This window comes from Carettochelys insculpta, chromosome 8 (genome assembly GCF_033958435.1).
Source record: "Carettochelys insculpta isolate YL-2023 chromosome 8, ASM3395843v1, whole genome shotgun sequence".
NCBI lineage: Eukaryota > Metazoa > Chordata > Testudines > Carettochelyidae > Carettochelys > Carettochelys insculpta.
The window spans coordinates 17161373-17184699 of NC_134144.1; the positions used below are offsets into that span (position 1 = coordinate 17161373).

Below are 23327 nucleotides of genomic sequence, written 5' to 3' on the forward strand. Positions count from 1 at the left end.
TTGAGCTTTGTTCCTTTCAGTTAAAAAAATCCATTCAAACTGTATCTCTATGCAGGGGACTTGCTTAGCTCTACGACAAAGGACATGTTAAAAGGCTTTGAGTATTGTCCCAGTAATTAAATTACTATAAATACACAGTTGATATTGAGGATGATGTGCTGGTTGAACTAATTATTTGACGTTGTCATCATAATGTAAGCTTGCTGGTTGGCAAGATAAAAGTTTTCCCCTTATGAGTTCTCACACAATCCTATAATGTAATTTTATTAGTGCATCCAAAACTGTTACTCAGTTTTAACAGCCATATATAACTATTATTGGAGACAACATTTTTCAATACGCGTAAAGTATTGAAGTAACAGGAAATAATATGTCAATTCAAGAGAAATTCCACAAACAACCATACATGGGCATTTTGCACAAGGAACGATACTTAATACAGGGAGGTGAGAGTTGTTTAATCATAAAAGATGAAGAGCTGGTACCAGGTAACAAAGAACAATCCCTGCCCACCCCTCCCCCCACAACAGCAACAGTGGGGGGGAGGCGGGCACTGGAGAATGGACTGAAACGGAACTAATTACAGAACCATAAAACACACTGTTAAAACTAGCCTACCGATTGCTCTAGACAGAAATGCAGCAAACTGCCTCCGCTGGTACCCTAGAGTTAAGGGCACTGCTAGCAGTTCCATTACTCAGACGTGCAATAATAAGGATCTGAGGGATGCCTGGCCTTACTCCACCTTTTTATGCTTTTGGGGAGAGAGGTGCCAGGGCGCTTCCGGTGCAGGTGTGGACCAAAAGGCCCTACGCCAAGACTGGAACATACATCAGTCATCACTCTCAAGTTAACACTTCTGTCACTGTTATTTTATGTAAAAAACTATATCTTTTTAACAGAAGCTGGTGGCCTGTTCCTGACTTACTAAAAATACTGGGGTTGGGGAAGAGTGCTGACGGGATGACTTAAGCCCAAGACGGTGAGAGAGATGTGGGTGCTGGGGAGATGGGGAGGAAGAGTCCGCTGCTTGGGGTGGCTGACGGATGTCTCCTCCAGCTGACAGCTCCTGCCCTGCTGCCCTGGGATGAGGAACGAAATCTCAGGGGGACGAATCTCTGGACTCTAAGATTTCTGTGATATAATCTTAGCCTTAATCACTCAAAGAAGCAACGTTCGCGAAATCTGGCAGTTGTCAATAAGTAATGTGATAGCTATTAAAACAGCATATTTACCAGCGACCCTTTCTAAGCATCCAAACTGATCTGTTTGGGACCACATATATGCAGTTTTTGACTGAGTGGAGATCACGTCTATCATGGATTTCCTTAGAGGATCCAAATGTATCTTCACACAGCAGCAAAGTCAAAAGACAAGATTGAAGGGTGATTTATCATTGGGAGAGCAGCAAGTGGCATTAAAAATCTTAACATATTACCCTCAGAATGAAGGGATTTGGTCAGATGAGAATCCAAACACATGGGACATTGCAAAATCCTGTAGGTTTTCCCAATGAATTTACTATACTTTTCCAAGAGACAGCGAGGTATATGAATGGATGTCCAGATATTTGCCTGTAATTGGTTTCCTTAATTTTATACAATAGAAAAGCTACACTCTCCAGTTATCCGAAGTCACAGATTTCACACATGCAGAATAGAGCCACAGAAAACGACAATCTTACCATATCTACCAATGCAACATAAAGGAACATGCCGGCGGTGACTGCAAAGATCCATAAAGTGATGTTATTGGCATACTGTCCAACAGCTGTGCCTATCAGCATCCCTACGTAAGCCATCATAGCGGACAGCAGGTTGTACACAATGGCTTGCTTTACTGTCATACCTGCTTTAAGCAGCACAGCAAAATCACCTGAAATTGAGATGCAATAACGAAGATTTTTATTTATCTTACTCCCACACATGATTAAATAGATGCAATTCCCCTCAGTTGTATTTCCTAATCTAGCTAAGCAACTATTGAAGTGCCTGTCACTGTGGCAAATACACTTGGGGCGGGGGGCGGGATTTAAGGGAAGAGCAGGCAACAGTGCATGACTACTACATAGACTACTAAAACATCTCTTTTTCTTGATTAAAATTGGGCTTCAAGGACAATCATGACTACTATAAGCTGATTATGGGCATTAGCAGAGCTCTGAAAAGGATTGCAATCCAGCCCTGCCAGCAAAAGCAGAGATTTTCAGAGTCTGAGGAGTTTAACAAAAACCACTACAGGTTTGTTCTTGACCAACCCCTCAGAGTTTATTAGCAGTCCTCTCAGCTTGACAGATGCTACTTTGAAACTTCAAGGACGATGAATAAGCATTAGTGTCAGTAGAGAGCTACAACATATCACACTGGAAAATGTAGCACGAGAGAAGGGAAAAGAGTGACGGTCAGACAGATTTTTCAGAGGAAAATGAGCTTACAAATCCACTCTGATTTACACATTACTGGCTCAAGCTATAAACAGAACAAAACAGTGGGAATGCAGCACTTCAAAGACTAACAAAATGATTTATTCGGCAAAACACTTTACCATCCCCCACCCTCACCTCACCCCCCTCCTTCAGTCCCATGTACTTGATTTGTCAAATTTTATTGCAATTTTTTTTGGATCTCTATACTTATAAATGTCAGTCTGTATTAGAAATTAGATTGAGCTAAGGAAGGGGTCTGTCCCATGAAAGCTCATCACTAAATAAATCATTTTGTTAGTCTTTAAAGTGCTACATTGCTGCCATTTTGTTTTGTTAGAATACAGACTAACACAGTTACCTCTCTGTGGCTTAAGAATGTCGTATTAACCTTTTATCCTATATCAGTGTTTAGTATTCACTATACTATCGTTATCTCCAACACTAACATAGGTGTAGAAAAGTAGGGTTTGAGCAACCTTTTGTTAGTTTACAGTTAAGCTAGTTTTCATAGAGATTGCCTGTGTCTACTGATGCAGGACAATAGAATTTCCAGTGACCTAAGTTCTAGTTCAACAGCTGTGTTTCTATCAAAGCTACTGTTCATGAATTCTGGGGTTTCCCACAGAATCACAGGGCTGGAAGGGACATCAGGAGGTCATCTAGTCCAGCCCCCTGCCCCCTGCTTCAAGCAGGATCAACCCCTACTAAGTCCTCCCAGCCAGAACTTAAAAAACCTCAAGGGATGGAGAATCCACCACCTCTCTAGGCATTGCTTCACCACCCACTTGGTGAAGAAGTTTTTCCTAATATCTAACCTACACCTTTCCCTCTTCAACTTCTGACCACTACTCCTTGTTCTGCCATCTGACACTACTGAGAACAAGTTCTCACCCTCCTCTTTAGAGATCCCCTTCAGGAAGTTGAAGGCTGCTGTTAAATCACCTCTAAGTCTTCTCTTCTGTAAACTAAACAAGCCCAAATCCCTCAGCCTATCTTCACAGGTCTTGTGCTCCAGACCCTTAATCATTTTTCAGAGGGGTAGCTGTGTTAGTCTGGATCTGTAACAGCAACCAAGGGTCCTGTGGCACCTTATAGACTAACAGAAAAGTTTTGAGCATGAGCTTTTGTGAGCACAGACTCACTTCATCAGATGCATTAATTTTTAACATTAATAATTTTTTTAACATTAATCATTTGTTACCCTTCGCTGAACCTAATCTAGCAAATCCACCTCCTTTTTATACTGGGGGGCCCAAAACTGGACACAATATTCCAGATGTGGCCTCACCAGTGCCAAATAAAGAGGAATAACTACTTCCCTAGATCTGCTCGAAATGCTCCTCCTAATGCACCCCAGGATGCCGTTAGCTTTCTTGGCTACAAGGGCACACTGTTTACTCATATCCAGCCTTTCATCCACCATAACCCCTAGGTCCCTTTCCATCGCACTGCTGCTGAGCCAGTCGGTCCCAAGCCTGTAACAATGTTTGGGATTCTTCCGCCCCAGGTGCAGGACTCTACACTTCTCCTTATTGAACCGCATCAGATTTCTTTTGGCCCAGTCCTCCAATTTATCCAGGTCCCTCTGGATTCTCTCTCTACCCTTCAACGTATCTACCTCTCCCCCTAGTTTTGTGTCATCTGCAAACTTGCTGAGGGTGCAACCCAGTCCCTCATCCAGATCATTAATAAAGATGCTGAACAACACCGGCCCCAGAACCGAGCCTTGCAGCACTCCGCTTGAAACAGATTGCCATCCAGATATTGAGCCACTGACCACTACCCGTTGGGCCCGACCATCAAGCCAGCTTTCTATCCATCTTATAGTCCAAGGATCCAATCCATATTTCCTTAACTTATGGACAAGAATGTTGTGGGAGACCGTATCAAAAGCCTTGCTGAAGTCAAGGTATATCACATCCACTGACTTCCTCATGTCCACAGAGCTTGTTACGTCGTCATAGAAGCTGATCAGATTGGTGAGGCAGGACTTGCCCCTGGTGAATCCATGTTGGCTACTTTTGATCACTTTCCCCTCCTCCAAGTGCTTCAAAATGGATTCCTTGAGGATTCCCTCCATTATTTTCCCAGGGATTGAGGTAAGGCTGACAGGTCTACAGTTCCCTGGACTGTCCTTCTTTCCTTTTTTAAAGATGGGCACTACGTTTGCCTTCTTCCAGTCATCTGGTATCTCCCCCAATTTCCAAGAGTCTTCAAGGATAATGGCCAAAGGTTCAGCAATGACCTCTGCCAATTCCCTCAGTACCCTGGGGTGCATTAAATCCAGACCCATGGACTTGTGCACATCTAGTTTTTCTAGATAGCTCAGAACTTGTTCCTTCCCCACAGATGGCTGCCCTCCACCTTCCCATACTGCATCACCTAGGACCATCACTGGGAAGCTGACTATGTCTGTGAAGACTGAGGCAAAAAAAAGCATTGAGTACTTCAGCTTTTCCTGCATCATCTGTCAAAGTGACACTGTTGAAAGTGACAGTGATGTATTCCACAAGAACAGAAGACTACATGTCCAATACCATGAAATATTTTGGACTACTCTCAGTGACTACTGAAAGTGAGTAACAAGAATCTCTCATTGACAAGTTAATCACATGAAAGCAAAATATTCCTTTTGTTTTGGTCATTATTTTCAAGTTCTGTTCCATAACTGTCTTCTGGCCATAACACACCACATAACTTGGCAGGAAATTCAATTTAAAAAAAAAAAAGGACTAGCATGTTTACTTCTGCTCCAGAATTTTTCTTTAGCACTAAAAATAGGAATCAGAAAACAGCATTCAAAGACTGTACTATGTAAGAGACAGCTAGATGCACAGCTAAGAAGATGGGTAATTCATTCACATGCAAAACGAATGATATACTGGTAAGAGTACAGTCCTACCAACATTCACTCTGAAAAGGGCATACTGTAATGTTTCAATGTGTGAGTTTCTTCTGGTGCAAGTATCCACCCTATTGGTTTTCACGTTGCATGTTATTTATCCTCATTATTATTGTGATCACTTTTGGATACACTTTTCATACAGTATCTTTTCATTCAATGTCAGAGATCAAAAACATCCACATTTGAAGTTTAAAGACTTAATTACCTAATTCATGGGGAAGCTCATGACAAAACACTGCTACAGATGTACTAATTCCTCCTGTCAATCCAGCACTAAAAGCTGCTCCTGGAAAAATAAGATGCAAATAATGGCATTTTAATTTTATTGGCAAAATTAAACAACAATCAATGGATAGGTAATGTATATAGTCCCTTTTCACAGATTGTATTATTTTTAAGCTTACATATACTATTCTTTCAATGTTTGTTCTCAGTCTGGGGAACCAATGTGTTGTGAAATTACTGTACAGAAACAGTTTGCTGGAGTGGCATTATTCTTGCATGCCATGCTGCTCACTTCATCTGAATGCTCTTTCAGAACAAAGTATGCAGCTGGATACAAACTGGAAAGAGGTAAAAGGTTTACAGTCTCATGAAACAGGTTGCACCGGTTTTACATCTTCAGGAATAATACCAGCATGTGAAAGGACAACCCAGTTGCCTGTTCTTCCTTTTCACACTGGAAATTTCTACTACAGGTTTAACAAATTAACCAGTTGGGGGAGGGGGTGGCGCTGGGCCTATGGTGGGCAAGGGGCTGCTCCAGCACTTACTGATTAACCATGAACATCCCTAATTGGCCCCACATAGAAATGGCCAGATTAGTGGCTCTCAGTCGTTCCAGATAGCAATATCTCTTTGAGAAGTCTGATCTGCCTTGTGTATCCTCAAGTTTCACCCCAATCAAGAACTACTTGCTTACAAAATTGGACATAAAAATACACAAGTTTCACTATTACTGAAAATCTGCTTACGTTCTCGTGTTTACCATATAATTATAAATCAAATGGAATATAAACGTATTTAGATTTCAGCATATGGAGCAGTATAAAACAAGTCATTCACTCTCTGTATGAAATTTTTGGTTTGTAATGACTTTGCCAGTGCTTTAAATGTAGCTTGTTCTATCTAGGTAAATTATTACAAAAGTTGATATACCCCGGAGACCTCTGTGTACCCCAAGGATATGCGTATCCCTGATTGAAATTGACTACTCCAGATTATAGAGTAATTCAAGAATTTTGGGAGTAAATTGAAGATAAAAATCCAAGAGTACAACTTTGACTAAAAGAAAATCCTGGTACAGCATTGGAGCAAGGACAGAAATTTGAAATAAAATAGCACGATAAATGCAAAAAAGGGAGAACACAGATCACACTGAATGTACCTTAGAAGTTAAGAAGTGCAGAAAAATATAAGGGACTCTAAAGACACCAGGGAAAAGTCCTTAGCTGGTAACACTAAAGACAGTAAGGAATTTTTAGAAGTATGTTATGAATAAGAAAAATTCTAGCAATAGTACAGACCCATTACATAAATGGTAAATGTGTGAAGAAAGAGGCAAGATAGACAAAGGCATTTAATATATATTTCTGTTCCGTATTTGCAAAGAAGCAGAACGATGTACCTATATCATAGGAGGACGATTAAGTACTTTGCAATCCATTAATATCAGAGGACAATCTCAGACAAAATAGCAGCAATGTTATGGGATTAATTTGATAAAGAATTAAAGGACAGGAATAAAAGTTGAACCTCTGCAGTCTGGCACTCTCAGGACACGGCTGGTGCTGAATGAGAGAATTTATTCAACGATGGGAGCTCAATATTGTCTAGCAGCATTACAACACTTGCACTGCTTGGAAGACATTTAAGGTTAATTACAGCTAAACAACAGCACAGAACACAGAGCAAGGACTGGTGGCTGGAAACAACCTTTATGGGATGACAGGAAATGTGGCCACACCCATGATAAGTGGGTATCAGGTTAACTAAAATCATGCTCGAGTACGGATGTTGCTGAACGAGAGCATGCTGGATTAGAGGCACAACTTGCATACTTAATGCCAACAAATAAAGTTTTGTGGAAAATATGTCTTGTCCAATAAACAATTTCATTCTTGGATAAGATTATTGATTTGTTATAGGTTACTGGATAGATGGAATATACTTTTACTTTTGTAACATATTCGAATTAGTAACACATTCCAATTAAGAAACAGAACTATACAATTTCAACAGCGCATACAGTAAAGGAATGAAGAACTGGTTAAGAGATGGATCTCAAAAAGTTTTCATCAAGGAACTACTGAACAGGAGTGAGGTTTTGCCAGAATGAGTACTATGCATGAATACGCTATACACTGCTGGTAAAATTAGCGGCTAACAGATTGGAAGAACAGTAGATGATGATGTATAAAGGGAGAGTAGCAAGTAGAATTGGTTTGTAACTCTGCATATGGCAGTGGTGAGACTGATGTTGGAATACCACATGCAGTTCTGGTGTCCACTTTTTTTAAGTGGATGAAAATTGTAAAAAAAAAAAGACAAAACAAGAATCACACAAATGCTTTGAGGGTTGGAAACAATACCTAACAGTCAGACTTAAATTAGCAATCTTAAATGAGTCACTTTTGAGCTGACTTGATCAGTATATTAATATCACAGGGAGAAAAGACACAGATACTGAAGAACCCTCTCATCTAACAATAAAAGGCATAACAACAAGAACCAAAAGGTCAGAAAGTGAAGCAAGAAAAATTCAAATTACAAATCAGTTGCAGGCTTTTAAATAGTGAGGATTAAACACCTATCAAACCAACAAGGGAAATGGTGTATTTTCCATCTTTTATTCTTCAGTTCAAGATTGGCTAAATATATTTTCCACAAAAGAAGCTTAACATGGTTAATGGGCTCAATATAGGGGTAACTGAGTGTAATTTAATGATTGATGATACACAATCTTCTGTCTTTGAACTTCGTCTCTATTAATGCCTCGTCTCTTCAGCAGTCCAACTCAGAGACCAAAGGATAAAGTTTTTTGGATCTAACTGCAAAGTAGGTTTTTCAGACTTTAGCTGACAGCCAAAAAAAATGCTGCATTTGATAAGTAATTATCAGAGTCATAAAAGAATCTTGCCCACTGGATGAGGAGTGAATCAAATATGTTCCCCAACACACTCCAGGCCAGTTAGTCAGAATCCGTTGCAGTACCCTGCCACCTAGTGCTTAGAAAATTAGTCTAGCAAACATCTCTAATAAAGCATACTTTAGTTAGCACTCTTGTTCCCATATGAAGTATTCAGAAGAGAACATTTTCTACTTTGGAAGACACTGGTGGGCTCCGAGTACATTTGGACAATGCTGTAAACAGACCCAAATTGCTACAAAAGTTGTTTACTTTTGTTCCAATTTCTCTCTCCTCCCACAGGCTTATCTACACTACAAAATTAGGTCCACCTACAGCCACCACACCGATTAAATCAGCTGTAGGTTTCCACACTACCCTCCTTCTGTCAGTGGTGTGTTTTCTCACCAGCTCTCACATCAACTGAAATGGAGCATTGTGGGGCACTGAAAGGCAAGGGGATGCTCAGAGCTGGAGCCCCAACCTTGAGTACGGGGCTCAATTTCACAACAAGAAGCCTACCAGCAATGAAAATGACATTGATGTCAGTTTCATGGCTACTATTAGTTCATATTTCCTCTCCAGCTTGGTCAGCCTGTCACTGGATCCAAAGCTGGCAACCCCAGATCCAGGGCTGGTAGCGGAAGCCAGAGACAAAACACAGAACTATATCGGAATAAGGGAATGTCAAGGTGGGGCGCTTATTTCAAAGGTGCCCCCAACTACAGTCAACCTGCAATTTGAAATTTGTGCAACTGCTATTATGCTAATAAGGCACTAAATATGCACATTAGCACCTCATTAGCCTGCTTCAAATTGCCTCATTACAATGCCACCTCCGATGGGAAAGTGAATGTGGAAGCAGCCTGAGTTGCCCTAACTGCATTGACCTAAGTGCTATGCCTCTCAAACGTTACGTCAATGTAACGAGCAGCTTACATCATGTGTTGACACTGACAAGAGTCTTCTACTTTTTATTTTGAGGTATACGTTTAATCTGAACTTTTATTATGGTGTTTTTAAAAAGTTCCTATGCAGCTTGCAGGCATTTCACTTTTATGACAGTACATTTTAATTGCCATTTAGACAGCTTCCTCATCTTTGTGTAGTTCCCCTTTCTGAAATTAGTACAGACTAGGACTGCACCAGAGCTGCAGGTATTTTTAGCACCAATGTCCTTAGAACTGCTCAGTGCAAAATTAAACAAAATGCTTGTGGCCACATGGAGCCTTGTTTGGAATAATCCTCTTGCTATTACAGTCACCCATAGAGCTACTGTAGTGCAGGTACAGCCCCAGGGAATATGTTCAGTACTTACCTATTGCTAAGCCATCGCTAAAATTGTGGATGCCATCTCCCATAATTACCATCCAAGCTATATTAGCAATCCCAGTATCTTTCAGGTCCTTTCCAGAATGGCAGTGACCATGGGAATGGTGGGAATGTTTGTGATGCCAATGATGGCTGTGTTTCCTTGCTATTTTGTCCTCTCCATGCCTGTCATCATACACAGTATCATGGCCTTGAACAGAGTGAGATATGTCATTGTGAGAATGGTGCATGTTGTTTTCATCTTCTACAGACAGAAAGTTTTTAGGAGGGGATTCCAGCTGGCCATCTAGATCAGTTAGTTCAGTTTCATTAAGTTGATCTTCAGATACAACTGAATCATCTGCTCCTATATTAAAGCCAGAAAAAGACACACTGCATTAGTTCTTATATAAGCACATTAATATTTTCAGATATTCACCTGCTTTTCTACGGGGGGGGGGAACAATCATAAAAGCCTATTACACATCTGAACACTTCCCAAGCTAAAGATCATTCATTGCTTCTGCATATGGCTGGAGTAACAAAAGTATCAAAGAATTCTCTTTTGTTGCAGTGTTTACTGGGGAATGTTTGCAGGTCATGCAGAAATCTCAAATGCAATGCAACAGCTCTGCACAATAATTCATGCCCAGTACACAGAACCACTTTCTGCCTGACCTAGACTGTACCTGATAATTTGCTATTGGCATATTTAGACAAAGCTCATATTTTAGCAGAGCTAAAAATCAATAATAAAATTTCTTACATGTCAAAGACTGAAGCCAAAATGCACTGAAAACTTTACATGGTTATTTCTGAGTGCATGAACACACAGAAGTCATCTAACTATCACTGGAGTGCAACAACCTCTGTGTTTGTATATGGGAGCTCTTTGCTCTTCTTATATGAGCTTGTTTCACAATGCACATTATGCAATTGGTTTTACAGGAGTGCCAGAACGACCCTTCGTAAGAAAGCCCCAACAGACGACAAACTAAAAAAAGAGAATCAAACACTGGAAAGTTTGGCACATTCCAAGTGCAAAAAATTTGCTGGTGTCAGCTCAGGTTGAAAATGATAAAATGAGCTGGCTGAGAGACCTGGGCCTCAGAAATGACGAATAAATGTAACAAGGGTTATTCTCAATTCAGTTTATGCAGCCAGACAAATACCTGGGCAACAGTTCCTCAGACATTACTTTGAGACTATTTAAAGAGAAGGACCTTAAATTAAGTGGTATAATCCTTACTGGTGACAATGGTATTGTAATTCAAAAAAAGGTAGGCTTCTATAGTTAAACAAAAGAATTGTTTTGTTTTCATTATGTGTGGTGGGGAGGGAGAATTACTGGCTAGCTTCAAACACAGTTGCCTAAATTAGGCCTCTGACAATTAGGAGAAAATAATATTTTAGTTTTCCCTAAAAACTGATTCCCATTTTCTATTAGAGGAAAGTAACAAACAGTTACAGACCAGAACAGTAACAGAAGAGATGCTTCTGTTGGTGCTTGCAGTTTTATGAGTACCATTGATTAGGTAAGCTTACAGTCAAGCAAAGACTAGTCAACACAAAGTGCTACATCAGTTCAGCTGCGTAAGTCTGTCTGGTGAAGATGCTCTAGACTGATGGGAGAGAGCACTCACACTGGCATAATAAACCCCCCTCTGAGAGAGGCGGTAGCTTTGTCAGCAGGAGAAGCTCTCTCACCAATAAAATGTTGTCTGCACCCTCAGTGTAATTTATTTCACTTTGGGGTTATTCACACCTCTGAATCACTTAATACCACCAAAGTAAGTGCTACTATAGATCTGGACTTAGAGGTGCTCCCGCTCCCCTTCTATAAGTTTGTAGAAAGGAATAGAGGATAATTTTCCTTAACCCTATCAGTCAAAATATAGTCAGACATTCACAAACTGAGATCTAAAAGTGATGGATTTTCCCCTTTAATCCTCAAAATTAACAAGTAAAAACAGACTCAGACTCACAGAGATGATCACAATCATCTAATCTGATTTCTGCACATTGCAAGCTCCAAAACCACACCCGCCCAAAACTCTTACGAGACTTCCCAAACATCGAAATGATCATTAAAAAAAAAAAAAAAGTAGGATAAGGATCTTCTGCCACAGAACATTTGAGAACCAGGTCAATAGTTATACTATGAATTATTCAGAACGCTTTAAGGGAGGCCAGATATTATGTGTGTACACAAAACGTTGTAACGGAGTTAAATGGCACTGACAAAGCACATGAAAGAGCATTACTCATATTAACAAAGACCTGCAGAGAGGGAGTGCTAACATACAAACCACAGGTCACATGCCATGACTGTTTGTTTTGAGTCTCCTAGTCATGGACAAATTCTCAATATACATATCTACCTGCCAGGGGTTTGAGCTGAAGCCAGTCAGCATTTGGCCTATTGTTTAGTTTGTGTTCTGAAAGCTTCCTTCCAATTGGTGATTCTTCAGTCTTTATTTTTTTCTTGCACCACTTCTGTTTAGACTGAAAACAGAAAGCCATCAGTGACAGTTTGTAACAAAACCGAAAGAAAGGGAAGATTCATTCAAGTTTTGTCATATGCATCACTTCAATAAGATTAGTTTTTTTCTGGTTCCCAGAGCTACAGAATTTCAAGACATTCATGAATATCACTGCTACAAATTATGGGAATTTTCAGCTATAAACCACAGAGCTACATAATCAAACAATGCAGGGCTTTTCAAACCTCGCTGCACTGCAACCACCATTTGACAACAAATATTACTACAGGGAAACTCCAAGCCCAAGCTGGAGACCCATACTCTAAGTGCTGCCACCCTGGGTTGAAGCCCCCAGGCAGTGTGGCTCCATCTTCAGATTTGGTCCTGGGCCCCAGCAAGTTGTTAGCCAGCCCTGGCCACCCCATCCAGAAGGAGTCATAACCCACATTTTGAGAACCCCCATAATCTCTAATTTCCTAAATCAGCACAGTTCATACACAGAATAAGTCATCAAGGCCTGTTGTATTAGCCTAAAAGACACTTCCCATACAGAAAACAAAAAAGCAGTCCAGTAACACTTTAAAGACTAACAAAATAATTTATTGAAGTGCTACTGGACAGCATTTTTGTTTTCATAGTATATAGACTAGCACAACTATCTCTCTGTTACTATTCCCATACACATTGTTTATTCATGTTTTAAATCTTCATGAAAAAACATGCTCCATTCTTCTTTAGTGTGCTTTATGACCAAGACTACAGGTCAGACCACAAGTTTTCCAAACCACTGTGGAGGATTTAACTAATCCATTAACGTAAGTGGAAGATGTATCTAAATCCATGCACCCTGTATTCACACTCTAGATGATAGTAATAATCTTTGTACACAGTACCTTGGTGAAGTCTCACTTGAAAACTATAACTTGCTTGTCAATAGTATCATTCTGAAATGTGTGTTGTGCATTTGTTAACGTAAACACATTTCCATTATAATTGCATCTGATCAGTTTGGGGAGGTGGAAAACCTGTTTCTCAAAGGACAAAAGACAAGCTGATGCTTCTAGTCAGATGTCAAAGTTAACTGACAATCACCTGTCAAGTGGCCATTCTGCAGAAACAGATCAATCTGCATTTTAGAACACAATATGGAGCATCTGATGATGTTTACACTTGCACCTGATCAACAACAACAACAACAAAAAAAAAAAAAAAAAAAAAGCAGTCAAGTAGCACCTTAAAGGCTAACAAAATAATTTATTAGGTGAGCTTTCGTGGGACAGACCCACTTCTTCTGTCCAACGAAAGCTCACGTACTAAATTATTTTGTTAGCCTTTAAAGTGCTACTTGACTGCTTTTTTGTTTTGATAGTATGTAGACTAGCACAGCTCCCTCTCTGTTACTGATCAACAAAACGTCCTTAATCCCACCCCACCACCTATGAAAGATAATGTCTTGCTACAGCAAGCACAAATCCTATTTAAGTACCTGGCACCTACTATAAAGTACCTGAATTTTCCACACACTTCAATTCACACACTTTCAAGCAAATCACTGTATGATGCTCCAGAATCAGGTGATCCTTATTCGCCTAAACCCTCCTGAGCCATTTTCCTGACTAGGTGCTAATCTATTGCGACTGTGATGTGCAAGAGATAATTAAAAATATCCACATCTCCTGAAAGAGAGCTGAGTCATTTATAGCAGGGAAAGCAAGTGCCCAGCCAAGTATTTCATATGCTACCCAACAGCGTGCTAATAGATTAGAAACAGCTAATAGATTTTTAAAAAACATTTAAACTGCACCATGCAAAGTGTATTCCAAGTAGAGCGATTAAGAATTTATCTTCATAAGAAAAACTTTGGTTTCTTATAGGAAGCAATTTTTCCAAGTATCATTTTAGATAATAGCAAGCAGAATGAGAAAAGGTGGCACATACCTTTTGTTTTTTGTAGTGCTTAAACATTCTTATACAGTGTTCTATGATGAACAAAAGATAAATGCCTCCAAGAGCTACAAGCCCTTTCAATACTGCATCATATTCATCCAGAAAGCTTTCCTCTTTTGTTCCATGTCCATGGGAGTGCCCATGAGAATGTCTGTGTTCATGCACATGACTGTGGTCCTGGTGTTGAGTATGGTTATGGATTCCTTGTGACTATTAGAAAGAAGGGGAAAAGCCACAATTTGAGTTTGCAAGTTCAGTGAACTGGAGTGACTTCAAATCCACATCTTGTGTGATGTTGTTCTGCCAAAAAGTACTACCAAAATCGAATTAAAAAGTAAAGTCTCTTTCCTTCAGAAAAGGGCCATCAAATATGGTAACTACTGATAGCCATTGAAAGACCCACCTTGAATGGCTGTCACTAGAACCATTCCCCCAGAGAGATTTCAGCAGGGCAGTTAGATGGACAAACTCCAATTCCTTTGTACCACTCAGATATGAAGGAGACTGAGTGCAAATGAGAATCTGGCCCTGCTCATTAACTAAGATAAAAACAACAAGCTAACATACGAGAGCTGATTATCGACAATTCCTGCATCATTAGCAGCAACAAAATCTAAAAGAATCCAACAATTTTAGCTCTAATCCAAAATACATTTCCAAACACAGTTATCTATATAGTATATTAAAATAATTATACCCAAGGAAGCCAAGAAAGGTCATAGAATACATGCTCTCCATTTTCTCCATTCAAATGAATGTGTAATTCACTAAAACCCCACATCTTCCTTGGATTTAAGAGCAATTTCCTGGTAATAATTCTGCAGTGTTAGGTTTTCTATAACACATAAACTCAAACAAAATGAAGATGGGGCACTGTTTATTACAAAATAAAAAAAAAAATCCAAAATCAGGTTTATATTTGTTACTGAAAGCACACAAAAATGTTCAGCTGGGAAATGGCAGCTTATGATCCACCATCATGAGTTTTCAAACCAGAACCCTACTCAAGTACCTTTCCAAAATTTCTGAGAACAGACGTTTCAAGAGGGGACACAAAAAAGGAGCCATGCTCTACAACATTTACCACATGTATCAATAAATTCAGCACAAAGTAGTTGTACTTCCCTAGTTCTAACACTCCTGTAATTTTTAAAGAACACAGAAATGAAATTGTCACTGACAACAAAAGCTCTGAAATTTCCTTCACAGTCCCAATCCTTCAGAAATCCTTCACAGTCTGCCACTGAAGATACAATAAACAATGTTTAAAGTGCTGATGTTTATAAACAATGTTTAAAGTGTTGATGTTTGTGTTGTATAGTGGTAAGGGAATTTTAAACCTGAAATTGTTGGTGTGAGGATGGCATGGTACTTACATGTGGCAACAGATGTAATAGTGCATCTCCACTCAGCGTTCCAACAGCCAGAGCAACCAGGAAAGTTAAAAGGAATTTGAAGCATCCTTGATTAATGATGGGTATCAAGATCACACCTAGCAAGGATAGCAGGCTAATGACAGTGATAGAAATGATACCATAAAGCCAGGCTGCAGGAGGAAAAATAAAATAAATAATAATACACAGTTGTTTAGCAACAGAAGATAAAGAAAATTCCTGTGATAAATAGCTTTTTACTAAATGACAGAAAGATGACAATGAGACAGTTTCACCCAAAATGATGAAAAGGTAAGATGTTTACCCATACAGAACCTTATAAACTCAATTTTTCAGGGCTTTTATACTGTATAACATTATTTTCCACTTAAACCTTTTAAACAATGTTTGCACTTCTCAAAGATAGGTTTAGGACCACATTCTATTCTCACCCCAATCACTACATTGCACTAACATCACTGCAAAAAAGCAAAATTTAGCTCAGTGTGTGTAACAAATAGTTAATATTTTATGTCAGGTATAGTTTTTTGCATTTTCAAAAGTAAAGAACATCTGGTAAACTATTTGCACTGCAGTATTTTAAATGTGGAAAAAGTAAAATCTTGTATTTATATCCTCCATATTCAGTTAGGCGGGTAAAAAAAAAAAAAAAGCAAGCAAAAGTGTATTTCGACAGTAAAACATACTAGTAGACACTAAAAAAGCCAAGTAGCTGCGAGAGCCACTAGAATGTAGGTATTCTTCCTAATGCAGAAGTTGCAAAGGCTTAGCTCTGTAATCCAGTAAACACATAAAATACAGTGCAGCAGAAAGACAGTCTCGTTTCTGTTAGCGTACAATATCTTATGGACATTTCCTACCCACTGCTAATTTTAACAAGACTTTCATCCAATACTTGTGTGGAATTGACAGACTTCTCCTTTGCCAGGTGAAGGTTGCTAGTCTTTGATTCATTAATAGTCAACAAGGATTCACCAAGGGCAAGACATGCCTGACCAATCTGATTAGCTTCTATGATGAGGTAACTGACTCTGTGGACATGGGGAAGTCCATGGATGCTATGTGCATTGACTCAAGCAAAGCTTTTGACACAGTATCCCACAACATTCTTGCCTGTAAGTTAAGGAAATATAGATTGGATACACGATCTTTAAGATGGATAGAAAGCTGGCTTGACAGAGGAGTCCAACGGGTAGTGGTCAATGGCTCAATGTCTGGTTGGCAGTCAGTTTCAAGTGGAGTGCCCCAAGGACTGGTTCTAAAGCCAGTAGTGTTTAACATCTTTATTAATGATCTGGATGAGGGGATGGATTGAACCCTCAGCAAATTTGCAGATGACACTAAGCTAGGGGGTCAGGTAGATATATTGGAGGGTAGGGACAGGGTCCAGAGTGACCTAGACAAATTGGGAGGATTGGGCCAAAAGAAAAACTGAGGAGGTTCAACAAGGAGAAGTGCATGATTCTGCACTTGGGACAAAAAAACCCAAGCACTGTTACAGGCTGGGGACTGACTGGCTAAGTAGCAGTGCAGCAGAAAAGGACTTTGGGGTTACAGTGGATGACAGGCTGGTTATGAGTTACCAGTGTGCCCTTGTAGCCTAGAATGCTAATGGCACATTGGAGGGCATTAGGAGAAGTATTACCAGCAGATCTAGAGAAGTTATTTCCCTCTACCTGGCACTGGTGAGGCCACATCTGGAATATTACGTCCAGTTCTGGGCCCCTCTCAGTATAGAAAGGATGTGGACACACTGGAGTGGTTCAACACAGGGCAAAGAAAATGATTAAAGGGCTGGAGCACAAGTCCTATGAGAGGCTGAGAGATTTGGGCTTATTTAATTTGCAGAAGAGAAGACGGAGAGGTAAACTGATAGCAGCCTTCAACTTTCCGAAAGGGGGCTCTAAAGACGATGGAGAGGGGATGTTCTCAGTAGCGACAGATGGCAGAACAAGGAGCAATGGTCTGAAGTTACAGAGGGAGAGATGTAGGTTGGATATTATGAAAAACTATTTCACAGGAGGTTGGTGAACTACTGGAATGTGTTACTGAGAAAGGTGGTGGAATCTCCAAACCTCGAGGTTTTTAGGTCCTGGCTTGACATAGTCACAGCTGCAACAATTTAGTTATGGTTGATCTGCTTTTGGTAGAAGGCTGGACTAGATGACCTCCTGAGTTCCCTTACAGCCCTATGATTCTATGATCCTTATCTGACATGCTATTTTTATATATATACTTTTCAGCTATGAAAAAGAAACCAGGCTCAGCCTTTGATAGAGAAAATTTGAAAACACTAACCCTATCTGCAATAGGAAAAGCTGTTTGCCAGCAATTGAAAATGGCAGGAAACTTCAAGATGGATGTAAGAGAAGAGTACTTTCCAAAAAAGTGGTCCCTAAATTGCTGAAATGGAAATGTGCTTCTAGGAGAATCATACACTTTGTGCTCCCTAACCTACAGGCACCAACTCTGTGGCTGATCTGGAGCTGGAGCGCCTACAGGGAAAAATTAGCAGGAGCTCAGAACCTACCAGCAGCCAAGCTCACTTTCTGGCCTGCCTCACTCCTCCTTGCAGCACCTCTTGCCTGCCAGTGGCCCTGCTGACCATCTCCTCCCTCTTACCCTGAGCACCTTCCACCAGCTGTGAAACAGCTGATTTGTGGCAGTCCAGATGCTCAAGGAGGGAAAGGGAAGAGGGGGAACACAGCACATTCAGGGGAGGTGGTGAAGGAGAGTGTAGGGAAGGGGCTTGGAAGGAATGGTAGAATGGAGACATAGCAGCGGTGAGGGCTTAAGAGGTGAAATAGGGAGAACGCTGGCGGGGGCGGGGGGTGACAATGAGCACCCCTACGCCAGAGGGGAAAACCTACGCCTACACACTAACTCCTCTCCCCACCTGTAGGTCAAAAGGTCTATTCCCCACAATTACTGATAACATTTTGCTTCAAACAGAGGAATCCCAAGTTCTCCTTCTGAACTAGTCTTAACTAAAAGCAGAATACATCCAATTACATTTTAGGGAAGGAATAAAGCCAGAAAGACAGGGCTAGGAGTATGGGAAGAGAGAAGGAAATGTTTTGCACAACTACCAAACCTGTACTGACAGCAGACACTGCTGATGCAGTCTTTTGCACCAGAGCTAGTGGTGAGGGAGATACTATCTGAATCCACTGAAGTCCCCCTTGATCATTCAGGCCTACGAAAAAAAAAAAGGCCCCACACCTCTCCCTCTCTTGGCCAGCACCAACAAGTGGCTGGTGACTGCTGATGGAGCTAGCCCAGAGGGGATAGGTTGGGGAAAAGATCACATACCTTACCAGATTACCTGGGCGCATGGTGTGGCCAGGACCCCTCCCTGTGATGGAGCTGAGCCAGTGAGCTGCGCCAAGCACAAAGAAACAAAAGGAACAGCAGAAGCATCACAGAGGGGCCAGTTTTCTGAGAGGAGGGCTGGGAAGGCACGACTTGAGCTAATCCAAGGTTGCAACTTCCTTCCCCACCCCATCAGCTAGCATGGGTCACGTATGATCCATCCAGCCCTTCATTAGAGCCATTCTTCATATTTCATAATCTCCACGTTTCTTAACTTTTGTTTTGGTGACAAGTTAAATAGCTGGTATGCCAGAACAGTTTCATCAGTATTTCAAAATGTATGCTCACTCTTTAGTGTAGATGTTAAAACACCTATTCAGCCTCTTAGCTCAACTGAAAGAGCATTATTAAGGCCACAAAGTCAAGCAATCGGCATGAAGGAAATCCCAGAATTAAGGTTGCCTGTGCAACCTAAATTTCCCCCCTTGTATATATGCATTATGATAATCTTTTACTGGATAAATTAGTAGTATTAACTGAAAAACATGACTTACAAAGTTGCAGCAATAAGGAAACTGGGTCTCCTTGAGAGTTATATAAATCAATAAGAGCAAAAGAAAGGGCTAAAACACATCACTTACATATGAAATATAGTTTGAATTGACACAAAATTGTTCTTAATTCCATATTTATATATACAAAAATATCTCATTCAAGAGGGACATGCTAAGTTTTCAATGGATTTATAGACACACCAAGTTGTGGTAATGAATATTTTAGACTGGAGCAAACTACTGAAAAAAAAAAAGTGGCACATTTGCCTGTCACAATCCTGTATGGGATTAACTGCTGATTGCTTCACAGAACAAATTCACTTAGGTTTTATAGATGCTACTTAGAGTGCAACACCCTGCTGGATGAGGCAATGACTGCAAAGAAGCTACTTTGACAAGCAGAGCAACTGTTGCTTTGCAGACCAAATGAGAGGTGAAATGAGACCAGACTCATGTCTCAGGCTTGTGTTCCATGTACTCTCAGAGGACTGATTACAGACACTCTGCTCTATGGAATTTTGACAAGAAGTGAAATTCATCTTTTTAGTTGTCTTCAATATACTGGATGGATTTACCACTTGTCCTTTCAGGGCCAACTGTTTTGTGTTTACAATCAGATTATCTTGCAAAAATTCCAGGTCTTACCTATCACTGGATGTAAGGACTATTTTATGATCATTTCACTACTGCTAAACGCTACTGGTTTCTGAAATACATGCTGTTGTCTGTTTCTTTCTGAAATACTAGCAAAATGGCAGGGAGCTTATTCACCAACCACTCTTTCAATTACCACCACTGCTACAGGTTAAGCATACCTGCCCCTGAAATGGGGAGAATCTGGATGGGCCAACTGGTCGGGAGGTCAGGTAAGCCAGATGAGTAAATCAGATGATTGTCCCTTTTCTGAAAAAACAGGCAGATAGGAAGAATGAAGGGGAAAAAGATAACTTTTTTTGGCAACTCTGGAAGAAAGTAGCCATTGTTGTGGCATTCTGGCTCCAAAAGAACCAAGGCTTCCTGTGGTTTGTTTGGATGTGGCAAATCTACTGTTGGTCTCCATTTGGCTAAATATATTTGTTTTATTAACCCAGTCTGCCTTGGTATTAGGTGTAGGGAGGAGTAGTGATGAAAAAATACTGAGATGGATACCCCACCTTGCCTCTATCCACTGTCACAGATGCCACTGTGCTCAATCATTCTCTGTATAATAGAGTCTGTATGCTCTGTAACAATTTTTCCTTTTGAATTCTCTGCATTACTCCAATTTCTGAAACAGCTAACAAATTCAAGCTATCCTTGTATAATAAAATGTCTGCTGGCTAAGGCACCTGAGTGTGGGATGTTCATTTTTGGGGGGTGCGGGGGGGGGGGAAGTGATGGGAGTTTTAAATTTTGTCATATGATGGGTGATTAAATGAGGTGTAGTCAGGTGAAAGGAAAAATGATGCTTCAACTAATTTTGACACTGGAGCACATATGTTCTTGTGTTTTTAAATGGATGGCAAAAAAAACCCCAACCCCCTGACGACACAGCCAGCTTTGGACAGCTACTTTTTCAATGTGGAAATTCATTTAGATTTCAGTTGTTTATGAGCAATAAAATTATTTCCCCAGGTGAGATGCCTCTGACTGAAGTTCTGGATCCTCAAACCTTGTCATTACCATGGCATTCCAGCTGTAAAATTATGGAATCAATACCCTAAAACCAATTCACATCAATTTTATCTCCAGTTACACTCTTCCCTTTCTTGACTAGAATCCCTGTGTATGGCTCCCAGCCCCTTAAACTGCCATCTACCATTGCAAGATCCATGTCCAGCCTAGAGACACTGTGACTTGCCAGACACCTACTGTGTCCTCTAGAGTTTTAATCTACAGTTCAGCCTCTCTCAAATACAGCAAGTAGGTACAGGATGCACCTCTGAAATATGGTACTCTCTCACCTGGCAATATCTGTGGTCGAGCATGACCATGAATGTTGCCAGACAAGAGAGTGGTGGCAGGTGCAGGAGCCCTCACTGGTCCAGCAACAGCACAGGGGTCCATGGCCAGAGCCTTTGCAGGTCTGGCAGCAGGGGCCAGGAGGCTGCCCCAGGGCTGGGAGCTGGAGCCTCTTCTTGCTTCATGGCAGCCGGGGGAGGAAGGGGCTGGCTGGAGCCCCATGGGAGCCTGGGCTGGGGAGAGATGCTGCAGGTTGCCATCAGAAGCCCTACAGCTCTCCTCATCTGGCAAATTCTGTTGTCTGGGACCAGTCAGGTCTTGAGCATGCTGGATAAGGGAGGTGCAACCTGTGGCTGTCCCTAAAACTGCACTTTCTGGTGTCTAGTTGGAACCATCCTCACTGCTTGACAGTACCCCAGAGATTTTGGGTGGGGGTGGGGGAGTTGGGAGGAAGGAAGGAGAGGAGAGGTCACCCACTGATATCCCCTGCTGGCCTTATTCAATATGCCTTGTGTACATTTAACCATCTCTATCATATTTGGAGGCTCTGTAGCCATAAAAGGATTAACTGATAAGTAACATATTTTACTTTTCCTCTTAACTTATTAAGTAATCCTCAGCGACACCACCAACTCTCTCACTGGTGCTTTGAGAGAGACTTTTATAAAAGCCCTGTAAGATACTCCTGAAACTGCTTGTCTCTCTATAGCAGGCATGGAGAATCTTTTTGGGGTCAGAAGTCACCAACCCATCCAAAAATCAGTTGGAGGCCACACATAAGTGGGAAGCAAGACGAAAAAACCCTCACTGATCCATCTCCCAAGCAAGGAAGGAAAAAGCCTCTCCCAGATGTCAGCCCCAACTTAAAAACAGGAAAAGTAAAAGACACTCATCTCACCCCTCTCCAGCTCCAGGCCCGGGGGACTGAGAGGGAGGTGCCGAGGTTCAGATTAACTTCTGGGGGCCTGGGGACAGTAGATTGTGGGGGACCCCAAGGCCAAAAAGGAGTTGTTCAGTGTGCAGAGGGAGGCTGCCAGAGCGTGGTCTGGAGTTGAGAAGGGTGCAGAGTCTGAGCAGGAGGAAGGTACAAGAGCAACCTGGGGGTGAAGGGGTAGAGTCTGAGCAGAAGGAAGCAGAGGATAAGGGGTGCCTACCTGGAGCAGTTCCGGAGGATGGGGTCCAAACAACAAAGTCTGTTTTCAGACAATCCCAAGCCAGCAAGTCACAGACCATTTCATTCAACTAGCAAAATGTTTTATTTGTACTCTAGAGAGATGCCCTAAGAAGCGCTAAATGTCTACAATGAACTTCACTTATTTTTCAAATTAAGTCACTCAAAACAGTAAAGGTCTTCAAACTTTTTTTTATTCCTCAGCTCCCTTTCTCATTATTGAAATAGAAGCGCTCATCTGTGGAAGCATTGTAATTAACTTGGCTCAAAGCACATAGAAGATGTCAGTTTCCTATACTGTTTCAACTTTTTAACTGGGAGAAAATGTTTAGTGGCCTTTTCACAAACCCACCTGATAATTTAGCAATGGTCAGCTCTGACTAAAATGAGCATACCTGGTGTAACAATCTGCTGCCATATACAGCATGTAACACATGTGGTTTACAGCAATCTTTGAACAAAGCTAATGAGGTAGAAGCTGTGTCACTGTGGGAGATTAACATAGAACAAGTTAAACATTCTTAATGATGCTGTGGTCATTAAAAATAATGACTAGCAGGCGCTCTTCCCAACAATTAAAAACATCTATTAGAACAATTAATATAAGCTTGATTTTTTTTAATCACATTAATTAGCACCTGCAAACAAGTAACCAACATTCCCTACTCTTTAGTAACTGTGACAGAGTGCGAATTTTCTGTAACATTTTTATCAATCCTAATCACATCTCAACAACAAGCAATCCTGGCCACCTTAA

At 40.9% G+C, this 23327-nt stretch overlaps 1 protein-coding gene across 4 annotated transcripts in view; it reads right to left on the minus strand.

The window, feature by feature from the left end:
• SLC39A10 (solute carrier family 39 member 10) overlaps positions 1-23327 on the minus strand; it is an 82699-nt gene that overhangs the window by 4238 nt on the left and 55134 nt on the right. For 3 of the 4 annotated variants that reach the window (XM_075001323.1, XM_075001326.1, XM_075001324.1), the window contains exons 4-9: positions 15575-15744; positions 14190-14408; positions 12150-12273; positions 9776-10135; positions 5536-5616; positions 1685-1875 (exon numbers count right to left, since the gene is read on the minus strand). In XM_075001323.1, the coding sequence (XP_074857424.1) occupies positions 1685-1875; positions 5536-5616; positions 9776-10135; positions 12150-12273; positions 14190-14408; positions 15575-15744 (1145 nt within the window). The remainder of the gene's footprint in view (positions 1-1684; positions 1876-5535; positions 5617-9775; positions 10136-12149; positions 12274-14189; positions 14409-15574; positions 15745-23327) is intronic. The other variant, XM_075001325.1, reaches the window with a different exon arrangement.